Raw genomic sequence first — 17,931 nt, 5'->3', positions numbered from 1 at the left:
CAGCATAATCCCAAGAATGGCATGCCTTCAAATCTGACATGAGTCAACTTAAATCATAGACTGGGGTTAATACATAATCTTTGAGTTTAACATCTTCTCCAGGATGTCATATCTCTGTCAGTCTTCTCTTGGGACAAGTGAACCATTTTGTAAGGTCACTGGAAAGCCAAGTTTCTTTTTGAACTTGCTTTCCTGTTTTATTATTCCCCAATCTTGGACTGATGATGCGATTTTTTTTTTTTTTTTAACCTGAGTTCCAAATGGTGTTGCTTCTTTTCCTCTATTATTTGTAGAAAAAAGTACTTATTCCAAAAAAGTCTTTGTGAACAAATAGGACAAATTTACGCTTAAAAAGACCGATGGTCTTTCATAGCACTAGCTTCTTTATGTGTTTTAGAACTTTGGTTTTCAGGTTCAGTTTGAGTGAAACTTTCTTCCTTCTCTTTCTCTGCTTTTGCAGTCTCTGTCTAGTGGTTTTTGCCTGGCTCCTAGGGACCTTAGGTTAGACCAGGGCTTATATTGGCAGAGAGTTGGTCCTGCCACAGAGTGATATTGGGACATTCCAGATCTAGCCACCCAGCTAGTGTGCTGCTTGTCTTAGGTCTCTGTCCTTTTGCCTTCTCAAAAGCTTCATATGTGGCCCATCTCAGGCAGTGGTTTGTAGTAGTTAATTTTTTCAGCTTTCGTTCATGGGACCCAGCCTTTCCATCTCAGCCGTCAGTGAATGACCCTGGTTCAAGTTTCCTTTATCAATTTTAAGCCTCCATTGCCCACAGAAGTGGTCAGATTAGAGGATGTATTAAGAAGATAAATTTGATAGCAGTGTGGAGAGTGAACTGAGCTGCAAAGAGAGAAGCTATAAATAGAGCTCAACAAGAAAGGGAGGAGGTAAAAACATAAAGTAGAATTTATTTGGCTTCTTACAAATTATAGGGTGCAGGAGAAGGAGTCAAAGATGATGACTGAGATTTTAAGCCAGGCTGACTAGTAGCAGTAGTGATGTCAGTGTGAAAACAGAACTTATTTTATACGGAAACTAATTAATATTTGTTGAATTGTATTGAGGTCTTGTAGTGAAGATATTCAAGTTTCTTAAAGTTTGTGATTATGAAATAAGGATAATCAAATTTGTCACATAAAAGCTTTTAGCGGACCAAGAAAGGGAAAATTCTTGAGTTCTTTCTGTTTATAATAGTTAACATTGTGTACTGACTGTGTGCTAAGAACTATTCTGAATGCTTTGCTTGTGTTAGTTCATTTAATCCTCACAACAACCCTAAGAGTGTGCGATTATCATTCCTGTTTTACAGATGAGGAAACTGAGGCACAGAGACGTTAAGGAACTTGCCCCGAGCCCTAGTAAAGTAGTAGAGCTGGGATTCTAACCTAGGCAGTGTGACTTCTGACTCCTAATTATTTTACTGTACTTAAAGTTCTCAGTACTGCTTTACTTTATTATATATTTTAAATCTGTTAATTCTTCTTTAATCGGCAAAGTATTTTTTAAAGAAAATCGTAGTATTACAAAATTTATATAAACAGGAAATAATAACTAACATTTATTGAGCACTTACTGTGTCCTTGAGGTAAAAGCCTGAGGCTTTTATCTACTTCTATTACCTTAATGTTATTTTCACTAATTCTTGTTTGTGGGACTGCCACATGTAATAAGTAAAATGATGTATATTAAGATTAGCATCTAGTTTTCCCATTATGCGTCAGCTTAATTTTATTGGGAAAAAAGTCACATTTTATTTTATTTTATTTTTTATTTTTTTAAAAGTCATATTTTAAATTGATGAGTAATTTAACCATAAGATTATAAAATATCACAATGCTTACTTCTGATCTACTGATTGGCTTTATTTGTATTATTTGTATTTTAGGCTATGGTTCAAATGGGAATTAGATTATGTTTTGGTTTTCTAATTTTGTATCTTACAGCTGTGCAGCTCTTTCTTTAAATGAAATCTTACTTGGAACCCCAATATATGAAATAGAAAAATCAGAGTTCTTGTGTTCTGGATGGAACTGCTTGGGGGCCACTGGGAGCTCACTGAAATATTGCTGGGGAATCTTTGGGCTCCATGGAATGGATTTTAAAAACCACTGAACTTTATTAAAATATTTTAATGAGTATTTTTCTTCCAATACTTATTACAAAATATGTAATGAAAAGTTTATCACCCAAGTGAGTAATTTTTTTACATCATATTTGACTAAGCAGTTTTCTACCTTACTATTTCATTTTAATAAAGAACAAGTATGGACAAATCAGATTTACGTAAAACAAATCAGAATTTTAAAAATTTCTATACTTTTGAAGTAACTTACAATTGCTTCCGTTTTCCATGCATTTACTTATAGCTAAATACATTTTGTAAGCTGAGTTCTCTTTTTTATTTAGATGAATAACACTGCAGCCAGCCCAATGTCTGCTGCCACGTCAAGTAGTGGAAGAAGTACAGGGAAGTCTGTAAGCTTTGCAGCAGAATTGCAGAGTATGATGTAAGTATGGCTCTGTATCTCAGTTATTACTATTTTAAGTTTATTCATGTTGATAAAAGACAATAGAAATAACGAGATTTATAAAACTTAACTTGGAAATTTGTACTTAAGTAAAAATGAAGTAGTCTGATAACATTTTAAATAGCTGTATATGGAAGGGACAAATTGGTTAAAAATACTACAGTGATACTGTATTCAAAAAGTAAGTATTGGTTCATCTTCATAAAAGAATGAATGCTCATGTAGACATTTGTGCTCTGATTATTATCTGCCCAAATCTGTGTTATGGATTGCTTATTGCTATTTTAGTTTTAGATTTAGAAAATTTTGACATTGATTATATTCTTGGATAGTTGGAAATATTTTCACAGAGTTCTCAGTTTTTCTCAAGTGTCAGTCATAATAATTCTGTGAGCCTAATTTAGTTTTCAGTTTTGATAATATTTGAAATCACTGTGTTTGAGAACTTGAGAAAAAACTTAGGACATTTAAAAAACACATTTATTTAGTTTTTGAGAAATTGCGTAGTCATTAACATTTCTTTCCTAAAGCTTTTTTCAGCTTGATTTCTGGCTTCTTTCACTGAGTGAGACTGCATATCTTGATTTGATGAGAGGTAGCATATTTATTAGAAATGTCTGCTGGCTCATATTAGTTTTTCTTTATTATTGGTCCAGGAGACAGTTTTCTGCATAAGGGGGACAACACATTAGAGCTCTTCTTTTCCTATGGATACATTATTCATGACATACCCAGCAATTTTAAAAGAATGTTTCTGTTGAAGGTTTAAATGGGTGTATATTGATAGCCTTCATAGTGGATTAACTCCACTTTGTGATGATTATTGTTCAAAGGAAAAATGAGTTTGAGCATACATCTAATGGTTGCTTGGTAAACATACTTTAAACAGCATCAAAAAGTTCAGGTCACAGGTTCTCAAACTTTGGCCTCGGGATCCCATTATACTCTTAATTATTGAAGACCTTAAGCAGCGTTTGTTTATGTGAATTGTTTCTATTCATATTTATTGCTTAGAGTTTAAAACTGAGAAATAAAAATTATTTACTGATTTATTTGAAAAAATAATAAACCTATGATATGTTAATTGATATATACCCTATAAAATAATTATATTCTAAAACCAAAAATTGGTAACACATTTTGTTAGCTAAGATGAGACTAATAAAGTGTGTTAATTTAGGAGTTGTATGAGGTGTGGCTGTCTGTTAAATTATGGAAAATGTTAAGGGTTTATGCTTGTATACACTTTTGTATGTTTAAATTTTTTAGCTGTGGTTTAGTAGCTTTATGTTAAAATTTTATGTTGTACTATGTTGATTATGTTTAAAAATACTAGATATGTTTTAGAATGTTTATAGCAAAGTGAGGAAATTAATTTTCCGGTAGAGCCAATTCATTGATCTACCTTGTATTTTTAAAAACTTTTAATTTTGAAAATTTCAAACTCATAAAATTATTGTAATAGTATAATGGACTCCATGCATCCATCATCAGACTAACGCTAATTGTGTTTTGCCAGTCTTCTTTTTTTTTTTAATTAATTTATTTTATTTTTGGCCGCATTTGGTCTTCGTTGCTGCACGCGGGCTTTCTCAAGTTGTGTCGAGCAGGGACTACTCTTTGTAGCAGTGTGTGGGCTTCTCATTGCGGTGGCTTCTCTTGTTGGGAGCACGGGCTCTAGGTGCACAGGCTTCAGTAGTTGTGGTGAGCGGGCTTCAGTAGTTGTGGCCCGCGGGCTCTAGAGCGCAGGCTCAGTAGTTGTGGTGCACGGGCTTAGTTGCTCTGCGGCGTGTGGGATCTTCCTGGACCAGGGCTCGAACCTGTGTCCCCTGCATTGGCAGGCGGATTCTTAACCACTGTGACACCAGGGAAGCCCCTTGTCAGTCTTCTTTAACCTTTCTCTCTGCTCTTCACTTTTTTTTTAAATGAAATATTTTAAAGCAAATCCCAGACATCATATTTCAAATTTGGTGTGATTTATTAAAACAACATATTTATTAGTAGGTAAAAAAACAGGCTTTATAGCAGAGGTCAGCAAACTGTGGCCATAGACTGGCTCCTTGTTTCTGAAAATAAGATTTTATTGGACCACACTCATTATTTATCTGTTATCTATCGCTGCTTTCATGCTACATGGCAGAGTTGAGTATTTGTGACTGACACCATATGGCCTGTAAAGCTGACAATATTTACTATATGGCCCTTTACAGAAAGTTTGCTGACCCCTGATCTATAGAAACAGCTCTCTATAAGAAGAAAGCTGTATTTCCTTTTGTCATTTATACTTAGGAGAGGTTCTACTTAGTGCATTGGATAGACTGCAGGCCACTTAAGAAAACAGAAAAAAATAAAATAAAAGCTAAATTCAGCACTTTCTTATGAAATACTTTTGCAAACATCTTCCCAACTAATGTGCTTAAGCTAGATTCAGAATGCGAAAGTTATTGTTGGCCACAGCTTTGGAAGAAATGTACATTTTCCTTCTATTTCAGACCTCATAGAGAGGCCACTCCTAATAGTTATACATTCATCATTTATAGTCTGAAGTTATTTTTTCTTCTTATGAATTGCTTCATAGAACAGGAAAATAGGGCCAAGATTAGGGGAGTCCTTTTTTTTATCTACCAATATTTTCTATTGACATGAGGTTTTCAGGCTTTGGATTATGTAAAATTAGAATCAATATGCATTTGATCCTTGCTTATATGATTTTAAATGAGAAAGTGCAGACTTAAGTCTCTGTGTTAATTTTGTGTTGTAGGAATTTCATTCTGTGATCTCTACTTTTTTTCTCCTGCATTTTCACAGTTCTTCTAAGCCTGTTTGTGTGGTATATTGGTGTTTTTTAATCCTCTGGCTACTGTCTCCCCTACTTATTCACCACTAATGAGCTGGTTTTTCTTGGCTCCGTGCCCGCTAAATAAGTAACAGTATTGTAGTGTCAGTTCCAGGGAATGGCTTCACTGAAAGGCATCTGGTTGTCAGGCACAAATGGAATTGTCAGAATCTGCTATTAAATATAGAACTGGCAGCCGGTTTGTTCTCCTATTAGAGCCTTGATGGGACTGACCACATTTTAAGTTTGGGTGAGAAATACTACGACTGCATCATTCTCTAGGAAATGCTTCTACAAATTTTAAACTAAGGGATTGGTGGTCAGACAGTTGCTGGTGGGTTGCGGATGGCAGCATCTTTCTCTTACCTAGTGCATGTAACTGAGCACGTTTGCTACATGCTCCTTATCACAGCTCTTAGAATAACATGTGCTGAAAGGGTCCAGAGTCTTTTCATTTTTAAGTTATTGAACTCAAGTAGCCTGTACATTAGAAAGTGAAATCTTTTCAATCTACGTTGCAGGTATTTTGACAGACTTCTTAAGAATTTAAATTAATTTAAACTCACTTCAAGGAATCTTCACTGGACTTTCTTTTCCTTATTTTACTCATTTATAAATTTCTTTGCCTCGTTATATTGTACTTTTGCAGGTTTATAGGCCTGGTGATAATGTCAGGTTTCACTGCTTGGTAGCGTTTAGTAATTCTCATGTGACCAAATTAAAAAAAAAAAAGGATTTTTGTTTGTATGCTACTTATATTTTATAAGAATACTTCCAAATGAAAATTTCATCCTTATTTAAAATCCACAGATTGAAAAAAAAATTTCTAAATCAGAGTTTATTATAAACAATAAAATTCACTCTCTTAGTTGTACTATTCTGCAAGTTTTGCATTAAAAAAAAATCAACATTATTAAGCCCTTATATAGCAGGACCTAAATGCCTTCAAGATAGTCTAGCAGTAGAGAATGGTTGTGGAGACTAAAAATTGTCATGTAATAGGATGTGAAAAATTCCATGGTAATACAGAGGAGGGAGTGGTGAACTTCTGAGTGTAAGCTTCCTCACTTTAGGTCTGTACTTTTGACTGCTTCCTGAACGTCCATTAAGTATTCTGTTAGCACCTCAAACTTAGTATATCCAAAACTGAACTAATAATTTTCTCAGTAAGATTCGCTTCTCTTGGGAATTTTTGAGATAAATAGCAACAACCATTTATTCATTGCTACACTAGAGTAGGACATAGTTGTATATGTGAAATGGTATCATTTGGCTGTTATTTAACATTATGAAGTTATGTGCTGTGAAAGAATGTATTCCCAGTTCTATCCTTACCTTAATCTGACTTTAAAGGGACCTAATATATAAATGAATCAATTAGTAATAGATGTTTATTAAACTGCCACAGGGTTCCTTCAAACATTGAGTTTCCCTGGTGCATTTAAGGTTTTCAGGAAACTGGAGGAAAGAAACTCTTAATGGTAAAAAGTGCTAACATTAATATATTATAGTTTTGGAGATGCTTTAATAATGCCAGTGATAATAGCGAATGCTCTTATGTGTACCAGGCATTCTCCTGAGTACTTCCACATACCATTTCATTTACTCCTCCCACAGCCCTGTGAGGATACTCTTAGTCCCTTTTATAGATGGGGAAACTGAGACCCAGAGGTTCCTAAGACCAAAAATTGCCATTACAGCAAGTGGTAAAACCTTGATTTGAACCAGGAAGCCTAACTCCGGAGTCCATGCTCTTGACAAATTATGCTAAACTACATTTCAACCAATAAAACTTATTTTGATTTATAAAATTTAGTTTACAAATGAACTTTTACCAACTTATGTATGACTAGTGTGGTGTAATGAGGTAATAATGGGAGAGATGAATAATTGTTCAGTTAATTACTGTTATTTGTGATGAGGTCTAATTTTTATAATAAATATTGGATTAAGTTGCTATTTTCATATTATCATAGCATTTATTTCAATTTCCTATTCCTAACCACCAAATCTTTTTAAGCAAGGCCATATCGGTAACCAAGAGAAAGTATAATTTTTCATAGAAATTGAATACTAATATACTCCTTATTGGATGCCTATATTTGTGATGGTTCATAATTTTGGATATAAACTTGGCCATATTGTTGAATATTTTAAATGTCTATCCTACTTTTATATTTTGTCACTATTAAAAATTTATCTTAATTCCTGACATTTAAATTACATTAAAATTTGTGGATAAACTTATCCTTGTACTTTTTGTGAACTGTATCTATTTGGAATATTTTAAGATATGCACTGGTTTATAAGTATAATAATAATGAAGATTTCCAAGTTATAAAATTGGTCACAATCTTTCCTGAAAGTGAGAAAATGTGCAAAAGTTAATTGAGAACATAGAAGCACTGTGTAACTGAAGGTTGTTTATACTTTTTTCCTTTCAGAAATGAAACAAGGTAATGTTTAAGTTGCTAGATCCAACTGAATTAAGTGCTTGCATTGAAAGAATGTATCATTTTATAAATGTGACAAAATACAATTTTGAATTTATATTAAATATCTCTATCAATTGTTTCATGAAAAGAAGATACCTAGGCCTTTTATTTTAGGATATGTAATTACAAGAGGGAAGAACATTTTGTTCAGTCTTAGAAATGAATTCTTGAAATTCAGGGAGAGTCATTTTAATAATTCTGTGTTGAAAATCCTTAGTTATGTGGGGAAAATAGGTAAAAATTCATGGATTTGTCATTCTAAAATTCTAGTATTGTATAAATGCAAGTTATTACACTGGTCAATGGGAATATCTGTTCTGAACTAGTTTGATGGCAGAACCAGGACCTAACTGATATGTGGTTATTTATTGACTTCACTTATCTTTGGTGTTAATATTCATACATTCTTCTGTATTCCTGATTGCTTCCCTAGACCCTGCTGAGGGTGTTATGTAGCATATGGTTTTTGTGTAGTATTAACTTTCTTTTTTTAAAAAAAATTTATTTATTTATTTATTTATGTGAAAGAATGTATTCCCAGTTCTATCTATGGCTGCGTTGGGTCTTCATTGCTGTGCACAGGCTTTCTGTAGTTGTGGTGAATGGGGGCTACTCTTTGCTGCAGTGCGTGGGCTTCTCATTGGGTGGCTTCTCTTGCTGTGGAGCACAGGCTCTAGCCACACGGGCTACAGTAGTTGTGGCACACAGGCTCAGTAGTTTTGGCACACGGGCTTAGTTGCTCTGCGGCATGTGGGATCTTCCCGGACCATGGCTCGAACCCACGTCCCCTGCATTGGCAGGCGGATTCTTAATCACTGTGCCACCAGGGAAGTTCCTAGTATTAACTTTCTAAATCTGAAAACTTCGGAATTGTGAAATACATGTTTCAGATAAGGCATTGTGGACTTGTATCTACCTCATAGGGTTTATATGAAGATTAAGTGAGGTATATAGAGTCGAAGCACATAGTATTGTTCCTGGCGTATAGTAAACACTGTCCTGTTAGCATTTATCATTGTATTTAAAAGAATAATTATAATCATCAACATACTGATTTAGGAAGTTATAAAAATGTTTCAGGTGCAGGGGGAAATGTTTGCAGTTTTATGGGAATAATTTTTATAATTACAGAGAAAAAATTGATTTGTGTATTACAGCATGCTGCCCGGTAGAACTTTCTATAGTAATGAAAATTTCTATTTCTGTGCTCTCCAGTGTGATAGCCACGAACCACATGTACCTTCTGAGTACATTAAATGAGCTAGGTAACTGAGCAACTGAATTTCGCATTTTATTTTAATCAATTTAAATAGCTACATGTAGCACATGGCTACCATATTGAATAACACAGAAGAAATATGGAAAGTACACAGAATACTTCTTTTCTGGTACGCTTATATTTTTATTGAAATTGGGAAAATACATTTTACATGTTACATGATTTTATTCTGTATTTACTCTTAACACTGTCATCCATTTACTTTTTACTTCTCCCTCTTGTTTTGGATTGTCATTGTCTTGCAGTTCTTTAGTGATTGGGGCTGTTAATTTTTGGTTACTTTGGCAGATCAGATTTGATTGGGAGGTTTAATATTACATTCGTGTTCCATTTTGTAGGCAGTCTGGATAATATTGAAGTGTGTTTCTTAAAAATGTTCTTTTGTGAATTTACTTAGTATATTTATACTTAGTCCTTCTGAAAATCCTGTGACTATAGCTCTGGGTATATTGTATTGCACTTGATTATCATGACAGTTGTGTAACTGAATATGTAACAGCGTTGTAAGTTTTGGGCACTCGTTTTCATGTAGCTAGATTTGCAAAATTTACTGGTAGCTATAAGTTAGCAGTATGTTACGTAGCATTTTGTCAATTCATTGTTTTTATTTTTATTTTTAATATGCTGAGATTTTGAAAACTTATTTTTAAATGTATATAGGTCAAAATTAATCTTTGAAAAAGTTACTCGATAAAAATGGATTCTTCAATACTGAAAATATATCAGAAAGTGGTTAGTAATTTTGGGTAGGAAATTAAAATTTGTTATCTATGATTATGTGCTTTCTTCCTTACAATAAATTCTGTTGATACAGAATGTAAACTCTTAAAATTAAAAAGGTGTGATTTTATAAAAGAATAGTAGATTCTTAATATAGAGGAATGGATCTTTTTGATCTTGACTCTGTTGAGTCAGAGGATCCATGGCTGTTTTTAAGTTTACAGAGGCACTGTTCTGATTCTCTCTAGATGTGAGACATGTGCAGTTTTATATTACCTCCAAAGAAATGGGAATTGACTTATTCTGTGGTGTGTTTTAATATGTCAGCATACCTATGTATGTGTGTGCACATTTTTAGCATATTTAAAATACATCACAAAAGTATATATTGGTATGAGTATGTCACCTTTTGCAAATTTTTCTTTTTTTTTTTGACATCTCTGCATAGACATTTAAACAATCTCAAGTAAAACACCATATGCCTTTTTAAAAATACTGTAGTAATTAGGTTTTCTAACTGGCATAACATTTTTTCCCAGGACAGAATAAATAGAGTCACAAACCCCAGTTCTGGGGAAGAGTAGTGAGAAATAATCCTTAACCTGTTATCTTTGAATAACTGCTTTCTTCCTGTTTCTCTGTCTTGAAAGAACCATGTTATGACCAGTTTTTGAGTGTTACTAACCTTTTGTGGCTTTCTACCTATTCCTAGATTACGTGGGTTGGTAATGTGTGTTTAATAGGGATAACAATATACTAGTAATAAGTTTCTGCCAATTGTGGGTTAAACTTTTTGGACTGGCCTGACAGTCAATTAGTACTTATTTCTACAACAAAAATAACATTCTTTTTGTGTGGAATTACTTCCAAACAGTCGAACTTGGAGTACAACCCATTTCTAAGTCAAATACTGTTTGTAGTTTTTAATTTTGCCTCTTCCAACCTAGAATTTGGGATTATCAGCATCCTTTATGTCTCTAATCCTTTAGAAGGATGTGAGCAGAGATAACATTTGTTTTAAATATACAATAAAACTTCACTTATCTAGAATTTGTAATAAAATATAAATATTTTAAAGGATAAATTAAGGACAGTAATACCACATATAAGTGAGTGATTAAGATAACATGGTACAATGGAAAGGATTGTAGATTTGGAGCCAGAAGATTTGGTTCACTTTTGTATTGGTGGATTTCATAATGTTAAGAACAAAATACCAGGGGCTTCCCTGGTGGCGCAGTGGTTGAGAGTTCGCCTGCCGATGCAGGGGACATGGGTTCGTGCCCCGGTCCGGGAGGATCCCACATGCCGCGGAGCGGCTGGGCCCGTGAGCCATGGCCGTTGAGCCTGCGCGTCCGGAGCCTGTGCTCCGCAACGGGAGAGGCCACAACAGTGAGAGGCCCACACACCACCAAAAAAAAAAAAAAAAGAGGAACAAAATACCAGGCTTCCCTGTTGGCACAGTGGTTAAGAATCCACCTGCCAATGCAGGGGACCTGGGTTCGAGCCCTGGTCTGGGAAGATCCACTTGCCACAGAGCAACTAAGCACATGTGCCGCAAATACTGAGCCCACGTGTCACAACTACTGAAGCCTGCACCTAGAGCCCGTGCTCTGCAACAAGAGAAGCCACCACAGTGAGAAGCCTGCGCACTGCAACAAAGAGTAGCCCCTGCTCGCTGCAACTAGAGAAAGCCTGCGTGCAGCAAAGACCCAATGCAGCCAAAAAAAAAAAAAAAAAAAAAAAAAGAACAAAATACCTGCCCCCTCTAAAAAAAAATCACAAACCATGCAAATGTTATGAGTAGGGGAATTATTATATCAATATTTTTTTCAAAATGAAGTATTTTTTTATATTTTAGAAGCAGTTCATGTTATTTTCTGAAAAGAAAATACAGAAAGATAATAAAGAACACTTAAAACTTGCTGAATTAAAGCACTGTTAATGCTTTGCTATTTATCTTTCCACTTCCTTTCTAATGCACATAAAAAATAAATGCTAAAATCCCATATTATAGCTGCTGTTGTGTAACTTGGGTTTTTACTTATTATATAATATCATAGGCCCTTTCAATTTTGATAAATATTTGGCATTATCTTTGTAGCTACAATAGTTTGTATTCCATTATGATGTCTTTAAGCAGTCTTGTTAAGTATTGATACATTAGGTTATTTCTAATTTTTCAGTTTTATAGATAAGATTGTAATGAACTTCCTTTACTTACAGGTATAGATCTCTCTCCTCCCTTTCTTCCCCTTCTCTTTCCTTCCTGCCCTCCTCTCTGCCCCCCCTTTCTCTTCCTCTGTATCTATATCTTTGAGCATGTGACTGGATATTTCATTAGGAATAATTCCTTTAAGTTTCTTTTTTTAAAAAAATATTTATTTATTTATTTTATTTTTGGCTGCGTTGGGTCTTAGTCCCGGCACGCGGGATCTTTGTTGTGGCACGTGGGATCCTCCACAGCTGCTTGCGGGCTTAGTTGCCCCTCTGCATGTGGGATCTCAGTTTCCTGACCAGGGATCGAACCCAAGTCGCCTGCATGGGAAGGCAGATTTTTAACCACTGGACCACCAGGGGAGTCCCTCCTTTAAGGTTTTTGGTGACCTTCCATAAAGGCTTTAATGAATTATAATCCTACCAATAGTGTATGTATGCCTTGCCAATATTGAGTAATGTGACATGTATATGATATGTATTATTTATATATAAATAAATTTATATTTATACATAATCCTTTAATTTATACATATTTAAAATATATATTATCATGAAAGAATTGTTTTAGCTTAGTTTTTAATTGGTAGTAATTTAAGGATAGTTATACAGTAAAAAGTTTTCCTATTCCTGTTGCCTGATTTCTTCCCTTTAAGTAACTTTTATTCTTTCTTGGGTATTCTTTCTGACTTTCGTTATCCACATTATAAGCACATAATGAATATACACTTATTTTTTCCTTTTTACACATGGAGTACCATTCTGTAGGCATTCTTTTATGTTTGGTGTAAAAAAAAAATGCACCAGGAGATCTCTGCATACCAACATGTGAGAGAGAGGGAGGGGGGGAGGGAAGGAGGAAGGGAGGGAGGATGTATTTTTTTTTTTTTTTTTTTTGCGGTACGCAGGCCTCTCACTGTTGTGACCTCTCCCAGTTGCGGAGCACAGGCTCCGGATGCGCAGGCCCCGCGGCCATGGCTCACAGCCCCAGCTGCTCCGCAGCATGTGGGATCCTCCCGGACCGGGACACGAACCCGTGTCCCCTGCTTCGACAGGTGGACTCTCAACCACTGCGCCACCAGGGAAGCCCGGATGTATTTAATTTAAAGTTTTTCTAGCATTTTTTTTTTTGGGGGGGGGTTCACTCTTATTTTTTTTAAATTTTTTTTTATTTTGGTAAAAGTCACATAATATAAAACATACTATTTTAAGCATATTTAACTGTATAGTTCGGGGGCACTAAGTACATTCGCATTGTTGTGCAACACTCACCATCATCCATCTCCCAAATTTTTCACCTTCCTAAACTGAAACTTTGTCCCCTTTAAACACTAACTCCCCATTCCCCCCACTCCCCCCATCCCCAGCCCCTGGCATCTACCAGTGTACTTTCTGACTATGAATTTGACTATTCTAGGTACCTCGTATAAGTGGAATCAAACAGTATTTCTCTACACCCAAGAATATGGATGACTAAGTTTTTTAAAGACTTTATCAGGAATAGATATTTTATCAAGTGCCATTTTAGCATCAACTTTTTCTAGCATTTTGTAGATGAGTTACTGTTTGATGAACTCTGGAGCCTAAATAAAGAAGGGAGACCTTTATTTTTCAAGGAAACTGAGGCAACTTCTAAATGAGTTACTTAAGTCAGAAGAGGTAATAAGGTCCTCACACAGATAAGCAGCGAGAAGAAAATAAAAGCTATCTGTAATCTTTTACCAAGAGATGCTTATATTTTGGGTGTGTGTGTATGTGACTTACTGAAGTCTAAAAGTCTAAAAGCTTTTTTGATAGTAACTTCCTAATTTTTCCTCCAAGAAAGTTAGATTTTTTACATTTCTTTCAATAATTATGAGAGTACCCCCCTCCACCTCTCTCTGACATTTTAACAGTAGAAACATTGTTCTTTTCTCTAACTATTTTACATTACAGCTTTCCTTTGACTAATGAGTTTGAAAATATTTTGGCCATTTATATTTCTTCATTTGTGGGTGTATGTTCATATTCTTAGCACAATTTTACTGAGTTCTTGTTTTTTCCCATTGTTTATTAAGGGCTTTTAATATATTAAAGGCACTGAGCCTTTATTGATCATATATGGCAGTCTCCCCACAATCCCCCATACCCTTCATCATTTGGTTTCCTTAAGGTTTATTTCTTTTTGATATGTTTGTTTTCATTTTTAATGTAGTTAAATCAGCCTTGTACTTTATTACTTCCACTTTGACAGAAAGTCCTACCCTCTTTTGTACAAATCATCATGTACTTCTTATATTTCAGGCTTTTAGTTTCTACAGTTTAATATTTAATCCATTATTTTGTTGTATTGTGCCAGGGAGGGTTCTAAGTTAAAACAATTTTACTTTAAGTTGGTTTGCCAGTGGTCTCACCACCACAAATTATATAAACCTCCCTTTTCTCTCAGAATTGAAATGCTACCTTTATCAGATAATAAATTATTATTTTTGAGTTTTCTGCTTTGTCCACTGAATTGTCTATTCCTTTGCCAGTACTACATTACTTTAGTTATTATAGCTTCTTAATATGTTTTAATATTTGGTATTACAGTTCAGGGTCACCTGCATAACTTTTCTTTTTAAAATATTTCTTGTCTCTTTTCCTATTTTTATTCTTCCAGATGAATTTTAAGGAATCATTTTATCAAGTTCCAAAGCAAATTCTAAGTGCAAATTTTAAGCAGTTTCATTTTTCTTTTCTTTTTATGCTTTCTGCTGTATACTCAAATTTCAGACATTGGTCTATGTGATTCATTTTACTTTTAAAGTTGATTAATAAAATAATTTTACTTTTAGAAAGTTTATTTGAAACAACACTGGATAGAAACTGACTAATGAGTGACTTGGTTAACTAGTGTGTGATTAGAGATGCTGAAGAACTTCTCAGTTTTCTTTAGTATTTGTTTTTCTTGCTTGAATGTAGAATTGTGCTGTGCCTGCAGTATGTAAAAATCAGCCAAACTATCTCCTCAGTTTTTAAATCGTGCAGTTATTGTCTTATTTTTGAATGGAGAGCATGACTAGTAACAAAAGACAGCTTAATTTTTTTATAGGGATGTAAATCTGTATTCTGACTAATAGAATTAAATACAAGGGCATCCATGCCATATATATCATAGAGAATAAACATTTAATATATTTATAAATACATGAGTTAATCTAAGTGATGAAATGGATCTTATTTTGACCATCTTAATGAAAATATTTCTATAGTAAGTTTATTATAGCACATTTATGACTATGTATAAATGGAATACCAGGTACAGTTTAATCTTTTTTTAACTGAAATTTCATTGTAAATATCAGGTGTTGCAATCTACTTGTACTATAGTGGTGCCCTAGGGTACCATAGAGGCATGAAGTGTAGTTTGCTTCTATGATAAATAGTCCTACTTTGCTATGCTCTTTGAATTTATAATTTTTTTTGGTAGAGTTTTATGTTTTCTCTCTTGTTTACATCTGCTAATTTTATTGCTGTTCTTGTGCCATGCTCTGGCAGTGTTTCACCTCCCCCACCTTTTGCATGCGGCTTCCAGCCTACTATAGATTAGAAATTAAATTTATTAGATTTGTATCTAAAATAAGAAATCATACTCTAGGAAAGCCTGATACACTTTCTCTTCTGAGAAAAGTTACTTGATCTTTGGTGCATAAACTTAATATCAATTTTGAGAGTTGAGTTTACTTATTACTTTCGGTTTTTGGCTGCATTTTTAGTAGCTGAAATTGTCAGGTAGCAGGTCAGAGTTTATTTTTAAGTCCTTTGTTTGGGACTGAATCTGTTTTCACAATGAAACCATGTTAAGCATGTTAGGTTTCTGGGTTAGTTCAGTACACACAAATTTTTTTTTTACCCATAAAAAATAGCCTGAAGTAATATTTTCAGCTCCGCGTAATTATCATTCATACCATTTTGAAGAAGCAGGCAAGGCCACTGGCTGGGTTTGGCAAGGATGGGAGGTAGGGAAGCTTGAGAGTGGTGAAGGTTTGTAATGGCAACAGTGGAGTTAGGGAGAGAAAGCTAATTAGGAATATGCTTAGTGTTACCTAATTTGTCAAGGGCTCTGCAGAGCTTATAAAAGGGCTCTAATAGCAAGGTTGTATAATTTTCTATAGCAGTGCTCAACTGCTGGGCATAGGACTGGAAAAGAAAGATGATTGGGTTGATTTAGGGATTTGAAGGGCAGATGTAACAGAAGAATATTGAAATTCGAGGTGTTTGAATCTCTGATCACTGAGCCTAGGCTGGTGGGGAGGGATGGAATAGAAAGGCATGAAGGAGTTGACCAATTTGTAGAAAAATGGGAGAAGGAGAAGGGTTTGGAGAGTTCAGTGAAATATGAAATTAAGTAAAATAGAAGATTAATTAAGAGAACCGGAGGTATAGAAAATACAACAAAATGGAAAATATCAGCTTGGATGTTTCATCTTCCAAGAAGACGTCCTTGGCCTGTCCAATCTTGTTAATTCCTTTCTGTGTGCCGTGGCACCTTGTAGTATACTCTTACAAAAGTCCTTATTTTACTGTATTCCAGGGATCTATTTACTTGTGTATTTCTGTTCCCCACTGTAAGCTTCATGAGTACAGAGCTTGTTTTAATTTTCCTGTTTTACAGTACATGGTACCTGTTAGGTACCTAGTAGGTGTTGAATTTAATAGAATGAATAGGAAGTTGTGTTCGGAATGGGATAGTATAATTTAGGAGGATAATCTCCATGGGAGTTGCTAAAGCTGAAAAGAGGTTAGAACATTTTTATGTCACTCATCGCCTATCTATTTTGCTTTCTTTCCTTTTAAAATTTATTTATTTATTTACTTTTGGCTGCATTGGGTCTTCGTTGCTGTGTGCGGGCTTTCTCTACTTGCGGCGAGTAGGGGCTACTCTTTGTTGCGGTGCGCGGGCTTCTCATTGCATTGGCTTCTCTTGTTGTGGAGCACGGGCTCTAGGAGCGCGGGCTGCAGTAGTTGTGGCATACGGGCTCAGTAGTTGTGGCACATGGGCTTAGTTGCTCCGTGGCATGTGGGATCTTCCTGGACCAGGGCTCAAACCCGTGTCCCCTGCATTGGCAGGCGGATTCTTAACCACTGCGCCACCAAGGAAGTCCTTAACATTCTATATTTTGAGTGTCTTTGATTTACTTGAAACCTCTACTGCTTCCTTAGAAAATTGTAGCTATATGTCATGGCTGGTTTGTAGAAGGAAGGATGGTCTTGTGGAGTCATACAAATCTGAGTGAGTGCCATTAGTTCTCTTTTTTATATTGCTGGGAATTCTATTTGTAAAATTCAGATAAACATATACATCTCTCTCAGATTTCTTATGTGGATTGAATCAGATTGTGTAAATCATTTATATAGAAAATAGAAAGGTGTTCATTGTAGATCTCTGTATAAATGTCTATACCTTTTAATTAGTTTGACTTTACAGGTAGATAGAATTGAACCTCAGCATATTTTTGTAGGACCACCTATCTGCCTTTATTCAGAAACAAAGGAATCCGGGTAGTATCAGTTACTTTGGCTGAATAGAAAATCTGAGAGTCTTTTTATTAACTCCTGAGGAAACTGAAGAACAGTGAGATGAGGTGATTTGCCCTAGAATGTGTTTTGGGTTAGTTTTGGGTTCAGGGCTATATACCTGGTCTTCTGAATATCAGTCCAGTTTACTTTCGCAGAGCCTGTCTGCTATAAATTAGTGTTAATTTGACTATTCCTCACTTGTTCCTCATTTTTTAAACCGCCAGCACTGGCTCAGTTCTTTGTTTTACTTTTATATTTGAGATGACACTACGGTATTGGACCCACTTTAAAGTAAGGAATGAAGTATATACTTG

At 35.0% G+C, this 17,931-nt stretch overlaps 2 protein-coding genes across 15 annotated transcripts in view; one reads left to right on the top strand and one right to left on the bottom strand.

The window, feature by feature from the left end:
* SUPT3H (SPT3 homolog, SAGA and STAGA complex component) overlaps window positions 1-17,931 on the top strand; it is a 440,189-nt gene that overhangs the window by 7,755 nt on the left and 414,503 nt on the right. For 8 of the 9 annotated variants that reach the window (XM_082639513.1, XM_082639511.1, XM_082639510.1 and 5 more), the window contains one exon: window positions 2,408-2,508. In XM_082639513.1, the coding sequence (XP_082495639.1) occupies window positions 2,408-2,508 (101 nt within the window). Of the gene's footprint in view, window positions 1-2,407; window positions 2,509-17,931 lie in introns of those variants that run through there. The other variant, XM_082639512.1, reaches the window with a different exon arrangement.
* RUNX2 (RUNX family transcription factor 2) overlaps window positions 1-17,931 on the bottom strand; it is a 359,184-nt gene that overhangs the window by 315,772 nt on the left and 25,481 nt on the right. The window lies entirely within an intron of this gene.

The sequence above is a fragment of the Mesoplodon mirus genome, assembly GCF_964341445.2.
Source record: "Mesoplodon mirus genome assembly, chromosome: 12".
Classification (NCBI taxonomy): domain Eukaryota; kingdom Metazoa; phylum Chordata; class Mammalia; order Artiodactyla; family Ziphiidae; genus Mesoplodon; species Mesoplodon mirus.
Note: the sequence above shows the minus strand (reverse complement) of the source record. Positions and strands in the feature narration are given on the sequence as shown.